Source organism: Propithecus coquereli, unplaced genomic scaffold, assembly GCF_000956105.1.
Source record: "Propithecus coquereli isolate 6110/MARCELLA unplaced genomic scaffold, Pcoq_1.0 Scaffold182, whole genome shotgun sequence".
In the NCBI taxonomy this organism is placed as follows: Eukaryota; Metazoa; Chordata; class Mammalia; order Primates; family Indriidae; genus Propithecus; species Propithecus coquereli.
Window position 1 is genome coordinate 742,388 of NW_012142968.1, and position 11,125 is coordinate 753,512.

Genomic DNA, 11,125 nt, shown 5'->3' on the forward strand with positions numbered 1-11,125 from the left:
AATAGGGATTCTTTTCCCCAGTGTATGCTTTTGTCTGCCTTGTCAAAGATCTGATGGCTGTGTGAGGATGGTTTTATATCTGGATTCTCAGAGATATCTGCACTCGAATGTCTATATCAGCACAATTCACAGTTGCAAAGATGTGGAATCAACCTAAGTGCCCACCAGTACATGAGTGGGTTAATAAAATGTGGTATATGTGTACCATGGAGTACTACTCAGCCATACAAAACAATGGTGAACTAATACCTCTTTTATTATCCTGGATGGAGCTGGAGCCCATTCTGCTATGTGAATTATCACAAAAATGGAAAAACAAACACCACATGTACTCACCATTAAATTGGCACTAATTGGTCAACACTTATGTGCATGTATGGAAGTAACATTCTTCGGGTATTGGGCAAGTGGGAGGAGTGAGGAGGGGATGGGTAAATTCACACCTAATAGGTGCGGTGCACACTTTCTGGGGGATGGACAGGCTTGTAGCTCTGACTTGGGTGGTGCAAAGGCAATGTATGTACCCAAAGTGTTTGTACTCCTGCAATATTCTGAAATTTAAAAAAAAGAAAGAAAATTAGTGCAGTTCTTTGTCTCTGATGTTTTAGGGAGAAACTCTACCCTAATCTTTCCTGGTGCCTCTCCCACAACTGATTTTCTCCTATGAGATCTCTTAAGATTGCATAGGGAAATAGATTCTTGTGTGGTCAAGAAAGTCAGGTGCACAAATTGCAGTGGATGGCTGTAGGACTGTCTTTCATTTCCTTATTAGATGGCTTTATTTTTAAAAGTATTCAGAAAAAGAGAAGTTATTTTTTTTATTTCCATGTCAATGTACTTGTTTGTTTCCATACAGAGTATACTAGAAAGTTTTCTGTTTGCTTTGGCTTATAGTGTTTCATGGTTGCTGTTTTCCTAATTTTAAAGAGACACTTGCCTTGGGAAAGGTTTTTTTCTATCTGTTAACTTTTAGGACTAACAATTTCAGTGTGACAACTTTTAACAAGAACGTGAAATTGCCTTAATCAAATTCAAGGGTTCTTTATCAAGTACACTACTAGAATTCATCCTTTTTAAAATAGAGTTTGACTTGACTTTTTTTCTTTATATTCACAGAACTGTTTTTCCTTAATTATCAAACATTTTGGTTTTTGGCAGGAAACACTAAAAATTTTTTTTTTTCTTATCTCGTCTTGTCTAATTCTGATGGTGTCAATTTAATTAAAAGGTACATAGTTTTTATATGGTTTATTTTTAGTAAAACACATGATTTTGAATTTTGATTTACACGCTATGATTATTAAAATAATTATTTTGTTTAGTATTGCATTTCCTAAAGCAAAGAAATTTTGACACTCACTAAACCTTCCTGTTTATTTTGAAGCTTTAAAGAGAGATTTTGTTTTAATATATAAAATGAACCCCTTTATTTCAGAAAGAGGAAAAATAAAAGCAGCATTTTATTCCAGAGCACAGCTTCTGTCTGTAAGACATATGCCAGATGCCTTGCTTGACAAAGAACAGTGAGTGGCCCTGTTGATAATTGACCATGTATGACTACCATAATCTCTGGCTTTACTAGTTATAAATATTTATTCAGTGAAAGAACCTTTTTTTCTCCATGCACTGACACTAACCAGATAAGTGCTTTCCTCTTTTTCCTTTTCTATTTTTTTTTTTTGTATTTAAACTTGGTACCTTTTCTGAACAAATTCAATAGGTGTTTGCATTATGCATATTTTTTTTAGTGAGAAGCTGTCTCCCTTTAGCACACAAATTATTGCCCATTACTGGAGATTAATTCAGTTAAAGAAATCTTGCAACTTGGAAGTACTGAAATTGTATCAAAAAACAAAAGTGTACAAATTCTACACATACCAAATTTTTATTCCAATTTTCAGATATCTTCTTTTATTTTTAGATGAATCTACGTTCTGTATTTACTGTAGAACAACAAAGGATTTTACAGCGTTATTATGAAAATGGAATGACAAATCAAAGTAAAAATTGCTTTCAGCTCATATTACAGTGTGCGCAGGAGACTAAACTGGACTTCAGTGTAGTCAGGGTAAGTATTGAGGTCTTACACTTGAATGTATAGCTTTTTATTACAAGTGATATTTGCTTAATATGAGAAAAACTATTCAGGGTATGAAGTCAGTAACATTATAAACAGCTTAATTTCCCTGGCATCACAATACTAATTTTTGATAAATAAAGCTAATCATTTAGTATGTATTTATTTCTATAATTACCTTGAAAACACTAAAACCTTTGCGATACAAACATATCTTTAAAAAGCTCAGTTCTTTAAACTAATAAATACCCTTAAGATTAATTGTTGATCTTATGCTTTCTTTAAATTCCAAATTAATGTAGCTATAACCTTCCCAAAATGAGATCAATAAAACAGGCATTGACTGAGGGAATACTGTGTACTTAGCATATTTTTGTTGTATTTTAATATTTCATCAGGCATTTATAACTTTAGTATTTTTGTGTTTTTAGAAAAACCTAGTATGTTTTATGAATACTTTCTGCTTCTAAGTAAAATGCATGCATTTTAGTGGGTTAGTGAGAAAGGAACAAGAAATCCCGAGGGTGGAAATTTTTCTTTATGACAATCATAGTTATTCAGCTGTAAAAATCAAGAACTGCACACATTCGTGAAAGGCAATGAGAAGGTGATAGAGAGGAGGCAAAAGACAGATCTAACAGAACTCGTCACAGATTTTATTGAATGTATAGGTCCTTTCATGTCTGTTTGAACATGCTGCAAATCCTCTTGGTGTGAAACCTTAGTGATTCAAAGATTAGCAACTTTCCCATCATTGGCTTTCGTTAGGCTAATTTGGGAAAGAGAAAGGACATGTGTTTTTAAGTTTAGTTTGCTGTTGCTTGTACCTAAAAAGACTCTAAAGGTAAAACTCTCTTGATAAAAAAAATTCTTTGGAAAATGCATTTCTAAAAGACTAAAGGATATATTCACTTTCAAATAGGAAATTAAATGACACCAATTCTAGGGGAAAATATCTAGGATATCTGTTTCTTATTCGCTGAAACCAACCATCATGCTCAGATTTGTGTAAGAATATCTACTATTGATAATTCTAAGTGCCCTATTTGAAATACCTTTAATAAACTTCCCAGGAAAATATTTAATTGTCTTAGAAAGAGTAATAAAAAGTGTGTACTATTTCAAGTTGATGATATTTGTATTTTATAAGTACTAACTCAGTTTTTTCTGCAGTAATTTCCTCTTTTCTTTTTCTTCCTTTTATCTTACCGTTACCTTAAAATGAAAAGCTTTCCCAGGCAGCTGCATTGTGGACTATTATCTTTCATATTTCCAATTTGTTATTGCAATCTTCCCCTCATAACTTACTTGATTGTGCCTGAATATTGAGAGTGTCAAAATACAGAGATTTCTATTTATGCTCCAGATGGTGTATAAATCTAAAAGAAACAATGGGAATGAATGATATAAATTCTTAAAATGTAAGATTACAAGTAAAATGTTATGTTTTAAGAAATTGTATAAAACAGATTCATTATCTCCACTCCAGGAAAGTATAAATTGTACAGAAATCCAGTCTTCCTAATCCAAATCTCAATGCAGTTTTGATAGCTTTTCCAGTTTCAGGAAAAGACAGTTGTTTGAAGACTCATCATTCCACAACTTCACTTCCCTGCCACTGATATTTTGCTAGATCTGAATGTTCTCCTTGAAAGAGACCTTTCCTTATTATTTTAGTGTATTATTTGTTGTGTTTTCCTTAAAATAACTCAAGTTCCACTTTAAGAACTTGATCCCAATGTAACGAAAATTTAAAAGGTTAAAACATCCAAGCAACAATAAATGTAGTGGGGTAAAGGAATAGGAAAACGGAAGGAGGTATAGGAAAAGAAAAAGAGGTTTAGAGATATTGAATTTCTGAGAGAACTGAAAGAGAATTTTATGGATACCAAGAATTGATGACTCAAATGACTTTTTTTCTCTCTCTTTTTTTTTCTATGTAGAATAGCTTTTTTAGTTCCTAACCCCCAATTCTCATCATATTGATTTTGTTTGATTCATTTTTTTCTCATCAATGAGACATTTACAAGGAGAATCATTTACATTCTTATAATCATTGTTAAATTTTGAATCCTATATGGAACAACTTTTAGTAAAATTTAATTCGGTTATTAGGAAACTTCAGGCAATGAAATTTCTTTATTTTCAACACTTTAAAAAGAAACATTTCTTATATACTTTCCTCCTTATATACTTTCCTATTTTTCTTCAATTGAGAAAATGGAAAATAATTAAACCCTTACTTTTTGGCTCAGGGTTTTCATTATGGAAATCAATTATTATACTGTGCTATGAAATAATAATGCTCACAACTTTGTAAGGTATATGGGGTTAATTTCTCCCTTGTTAAAGAACCCTAGACTGCTATTTAGTGATTTCTCACATCAGTTTTGTTATGTTTTCCCTTTCTTCCTTTTAGTGAGCAATGTTAGCGAACATTCTTAGTTTGGGTACTATCAGGGTACTTGCCAACAGCAACCGCTAGCAACAGTGCCCCTTCTATTTTGTTATTTCCAATTCGTTGTAGATTGGGATATCAAATTTGTTTAAATTATGCATAAAGTTAAAGAAAGTGAGTTTTAAAGTTAGAGGTTGTCTTATTAGTGAAGTACATGGATCTTGTGTCATCGGTTTCGGCTGTGTTCTGGACAAGTGAGGTTGCTAGGTTTCTAGATAGCTGAGTTTCCTATATACATGGATATTATTCTACAGCATTTTACTTTTTAATGGGTACATAATACAAATATCTAGTAAACTAGATGACTATATATAATATACATGTATAAACTATAAAACTATGTAAGTAAGCCACAAATTTGCAATGCACTAAGATCACTCAAACTTCCTGAGTTAAGGTAGGTATTGTATGATGAAAACACAGTAGGTTAAGGGTTTATTTTTTTGTAAAAATGGCCCAGAACTGCCATCCAAATGTAGGAATTCTTGAATTCAAATTTTACCAATTCACTGTGCTTTCCCATTAAAAGTTTATTTTTAATGGGACCCTTATATATTTTTGTAAAAATTACATACAAATATATCATACTTCCTACAGGTGTTTTTTTTTCCTTGAAAAGCCATAATACACAACTAATTTTGAATATTTGTAAAATTCACCTTTTTACATTTAAAAAAATATTTCTCAAGTATATACTTTAAACCGTTCAATTTTTCTCCCCTGTCTTCTGTGACATTTATATCCATATGTCTTTCCACTTGTAGTTATCACTCCTGTTGTTTCATGAAAGTAAATCAGAGTGAATTTAAAATTTCCACTGCCTCATGTGAAGCAAAATGAAGCATCCCAGTTTCTGGAGCATTCTCTTTATGGGAGAAATAATAATTATAAAAGTAAAATGGTCAATAGAGATGACTATTTCAGGAGTTTCCAACCTCTACATGAGCAGTAGTGGAAGAAGAATGTGCTTTGAAGTGAGGTAGAATTGACTTTGAATCTTCGCTCTGCCACTTGCTACCAGGATATCCTTTCACAAGCTACTTGTTATTTCTGAACCTCAGTTTTGTTCATTTATACAATTAAAGAAAAACATCTAGCAAAGGAAGTAATATGTATAAATAACACATAATGGGGATCCAGTACATGCAAGCTTTTATTTACAGTATTACACCAACATTAATATTGTGCATAATTATACACTGTATAAATATACTTTCTACAATAAACACTGAATATTGGATAATTTATATGACCTTCAAAAACACATTCATATAAACGTTAAACAAATATACCTTGCACCATGTTTGTCCAAGACTAATTCATTTAAAAGTTTTTGTTTATTCATTTGTTTTGTTTAATTTTATAGTTTAATGTGTTTTGTTAGCTTATAATATGGTATGCATTTTGGAAAAATCATGGTATATAAATAAAGTTTAGTAATCACATTATGGAACATAATATTTCTTATTGCAATTGTATACTTTAGGAACCATGACTCAGAGGAATAATACTAAGATAATTATAATAAATTACTTATATTAAAGTGTGTATTTTGTAATCAAACCCTAAATGCCAACCACTGGTATTATTTTTATTAATAACTGTTTTATGTTTATAAAATAATACATATTATGTAAAATTTGGTAAGTATAAAAAAGTATAAGGGATAATATAACTACCATAAATTAATGATAAGCTGAAAAATATTTGCAACTTTTGACAAAGTGTTATTATCTTTGGTAGATAATTGCTCTTGCAAATCAATTTAAAAAGACAAACACCCCAATATAAAAATGAGTAAAGGTAATGGATGAGCAATTCTATCAAAGTCATATTGTAACCATAGAAAGCCAAATAAAAATAGCAATTATATACCTTTTATTAGCTACTGGACTAGTAATGACTACAAAGAGATAATGCAAACTCTGGCGAGAGTGAGGAAACCAGAACTCATACATTGGAGGTCACTTTAAAAATATCAGAGCCTAGAAATTTCCCTTCTAGTATTACATTCTAACAGACCAATAGCACAGAGATGCATGTATGAGATATATTGCAATACAGTTTATAATAATGAATATTTTGTTATGATACAATTATATAATAGAAGTCACTGAACCTTAATATTGCAAATGCATGTTTGTTTAACAATACTGTGGGCATTTTCTAATATTAAATAGCCTACCTTTAGTAAACTTCTAGTTTTTCACTATTATAAATAAATATATGGTAAACATCATTGCATATGACTTTGTCTACATCTGTGATTATTTTTGGATAAATTACCACAACTGTATTTACTAGGTTATAGAATATAAACATTTTTAAGTTTTGATACATATTAATTGGATTGGTTTTGAGGAGGATCAATAATATACTCTGTTCTCAAAGTTCCTAGATATTTATTAAGCGTGAGTCCTTTTTGCCCTTATACTTTAGTTTCTTTTTCTTTTATCGTATCTTTTTCTTTTACCTTTGTGTAGGCTTTGGTTCTATGACAAATGAGAATATAATATATTACTCAGAAATTACTTTTTCTTAATTTATCGTTAAGATATTTTCATAATAACATTTTTTATTCTTCCAGACGTGGGTTGGCAATAAGAGAAGAAAAATGAGTAGTAAGAATTCTGAATCAGTAGCAGCAACAACAGGAACTGTTTCTGGTACCTCTTTGGCAGCTCCAGACATCACAGTCAGAAATGTGGTTAATATTTCTCGACCCTCAAGCCAACAGTCTTCTTGGACACCTGCCAATAATGATGTCATTGTAACTGGCATATACAGTCCAGCCAGTTCATCAAGTAGGCAAGGAACAACCAAACATACAAATACACAAATTACAGAAGCACATAAAATCCCTATTCAGAAAACAGCCAGTAAAAGTGATACTGAATTTCAGTTACATATTCCTGTCCAAAGACAAGTAGCACACTGTAAAAATGCTTCCCTGCTCCTAGGTGAAAAAACAATTATTTTGTCAAGACAGACAAGTGTGCTAAATGCTGGAAACTCAGTATTCAATCACACAAAGAAAAGCTATGGAAGCTCTTCAGTGCAAGCTTCTGAAATGACAGTACCTCAAAAGCCATCTGTGTGCCACCGACCTTGCAAAATTGAACCAGTTGGGATTCAAAGGGCATATAAGCCTGAATACACAAGTCCAGCATCACATAATTTATGTGGGCAAAAGCCAACTATTAGAGATCCTTACTGTAGAACACAAAATTTGGAGATCCGTGAAGTGTTTTCATTGGCAGTTAGTGATTATCCCCAGAGAATTCTGGGAGGAAATGCCCCACAGAAGCCTATCTCAGCAGAAGGAGCTTATTTGTCCATTGCGATGGAGACTGGAGATGCTGAGGATGAATATGCCAGAGAGGAAGAATTGGCATCAATGGGAGCACAGATACCAAGCTATTCAAGATTTTATGAAAGTGGCAGTTCCCTTCGAGCTGAGAACCAAAGTACAACCTTGCCTGGGCCAGGAAGAAATATGCCAAATTCACAAATGGTGAATATTAGAGATTTGTCAGACAATGTACTTTATCAAAACAGAGACTACCATTTGACACCACGGACCTCATTACATACAGCATCAAGTACAATGTACAGTAATACAAATCCATCACGGAGTAATTTTTCTCCACATTTTGCATCATCAAACCAATTGAGATTATCACAAAACCAAAATAATTACCAGGTAATGTATAAACTTACTTTATAAAAGTTAAAAGAAAAACTGGGTTTATACCAAATTAGACTTGGGACCTGGATCCCTTAACTCATATTTTAAAGTAATTTGAATTTTTTGCTTCAAAGTAGTGGCTTGGGGTCAACTCCTTGAAGAATCTCATGCTTTCTTTGTCATGTTTGAAAATGATGAGACTTTTTCCCACGTAATATAGTCATTTTTATAACATGGCAGATTTCCCCTGACATTTAAAATGATTTTATTCAGGAAATGGTAGCTTTATAGGAAGCATGGCATTTCCAATCATTAAAATAGGATTAAATTGACTAGGCACATCGTCTTGAACATAGATTATTCCTGTAATGGTTTTGTTTGCATTTTGGGGAGATGTCACTAGATGAGTTGTGTCTTCCCTGCGTACATAGCCAGGCAATTCAATCATTTCTCTAGATGGCTGAGAAGTCAGAACCTGAGGCATCTAAACCAACTGCTTTTTCTAAAAGTAAATGCTTTATGAAAACATTAAGTGAGTGTTCCTATATCTCCACATACACACCAACATTTATTATTTTAGGACTTTTTGATAAAGGCCATTCTCACTGGAGATAAGTGATATCTCATTGTGGTTTTGATTTGCATTTCCCTGATGACTTAAGTGCACATATAGTAGTAACATTCATTGGGTGTCGGGCAGATGGGAGGGAGGAAGAGGGGATGGGTATATTCACACCTAATGGGTGTGGTGTGTATCATCTGGGGGATGGACACACTTTAAGCTTTGACTCGGGTGGGGCAAAGGCAATATATGTAACCTAAACATTTGTACCTCTGTAATATGGTGACATAAAAAAAATTAAAAAATAAAAAAAACTAAGTGAGACATTAATTGGATAGTTTAAATAAATGTTTATAAAGACATTCAGAGTAAGAATTAAAACAACTTTAGACCTGTGTACAAAATAGGTATAATTACTGTTTCACCTACTGAATTGTTCAGATGTGTTTCAAATAATTACTTTAACAGTAAGGTATAAGCCTACCGCAGAACATCTCTTAAAACCATAGATCTTCTCTTTGAAAAATCAGCTTTAGAGAATTTGAATAATAGGACACAAATGTCTGCCATTTTTCCTTGCTAATGGCTGGACTGTCTTATCTGCTCAACTATAATACTTACGGTTTGTCTGGATTTAAGATACTTTCAGGGTGTTCTCACCAATTTAAGGCACAATCCTCTTTAACCTTCCTCCACCTTACTACTCCCTGCTTCAAAATTAAAAGCAATAACATGATATTAGAAATATCCCTCTGGAACCTAGCCCTAACACAAGAAAAGCTCCATTGTTATCATTAATGATAATTCCTTATAGAGAATTGACTCACTTTTCTTTTTTTTGTAATTTATTTTTGTTTTATTTCAAAATGTTAAGGGAGTACAAGTGTTTTTGTTACATAAATACCTTGTAAAATGCTTAACATAGGGCTTTTTGTATGCCCATCACCAGAATAGCATTCATTGTAAGTTTTATCCCAAACCCCCCACCTCACACTCCCTTCCTTCTTGGTTTCCAATGTCCTTTACATTGCTTTGTGCCTATGTGTACCCATCTATTACTCTCACTTATTAGTGAGAATATATGGTGTTTGGTTTTCCATTCCTGAGATACTTCACTTAGGATAATGGTCTCCAGTTCCATCCAAGTTGCTACAAACAACAGTATTTCATTCCTTTTTATGGCTGAGTAGTACTCCATGGTATGTGTGTGTGTGCGTGTGTGTGTGTGTGTATATACCACATTTTCCTTATCCACTCATCAATTGATGGGCACTGAGGTTGATTCCACATCTTTGAAACTGTGAATTGTGCTGCAGTAAACATTTGAGTGCAGGTGTCTTTTTCATAAAATGACTTCATTTCCTTTGGGTAGATATTAAGCAGTGGGATTACTGGATTGAATGGTAGGTCTACATTTATTTCTTTTTTTATTTCAGGGTATTATGACGGTACAAACATTTTGGTTACATTTTATGTCTTTGTCTCACCCAAACGAGGGTTGGAGGAATGCCCTTCCCCTCTACAATGCTCACCGTGTCCTTTAGTTGTGAGTTTACCCCCTCCCATCCCCCTGGTCCCTGGAGAATATTACTGCCATGTGAGCACCATAGTATTAAACAGTTAGTACCAATTTGATGGTGAGTACAAGTGGAGCCCATTCTTCTGATCGCGTGATACCTCACTTCGGATAATGGGCTCAAGTTCAATCCAGGAAAATATAAGAGGTGCTAGATCACTGTCATTTCTTATAATTGAGTAATATTCCATTGTGTAAATAAACCAAATTTTAATAATCCACTCATGGATTGACGGACACTTGGGTTGTTTCCACATCCTTGCAGTAGTGAATTGTGCTGCCAAAACCATTCGGGTGCAGATGTCTTTATTATGGAATGTGTTTTGCTCTTTTGGGTAGATGCCAAATAGGGCTATTGCTAGATCGAATGGTATTTCTATTTTTAGCTCTTTGAGGTATCTCTAAATTCTTTTCCACAGAGGTTGCCCTAATTTGAAGTCCCACCAGCAGTGTAAGAGTGTTCCTGTCTCTCCACAATCTTGCCAGCATTTGTTGTTTTGAGATTTTTTAATAGAGGCCAATCTCACTGGGGTTAGGTGATATCTCACTGTGGTTTTGATTTGCATTTCTCTAATGATTAGAGATGTTGAGCATTTTCTTATATGTTTGATGGCAATTATTCTGTCTACTTTTGAGAAGTTTCTGTTCATTACCTTAGCCCATTTATTGATGGGGTTGTTTGATTTTTCCTTGTTGATTTTTTTAAGTTCTAGATAGATTCTTGTTATCAGCCCTTTATCGGATGTGTAGAGAGCAAATATTTT

At 33.2% G+C, this 11,125-nt stretch overlaps 1 protein-coding gene across 1 annotated transcript in view; it reads left to right on the forward strand.

Annotated features, from left to right (window-relative positions):
• Positions 1 to 11,125, forward strand: part of HDX (highly divergent homeobox) — a 52,943-nt gene that overhangs the window by 36,817 nt on the left and 5,001 nt on the right. The window contains exons 2-3 of the mRNA XM_012642677.1: positions 1,922 to 2,068; positions 7,123 to 8,238. Coding sequence (XP_012498131.1) covers positions 1,922 to 2,068; positions 7,123 to 8,238 — 1,263 coding nt within the window. The remainder of the gene's footprint in view (positions 1 to 1,921; positions 2,069 to 7,122; positions 8,239 to 11,125) is intronic.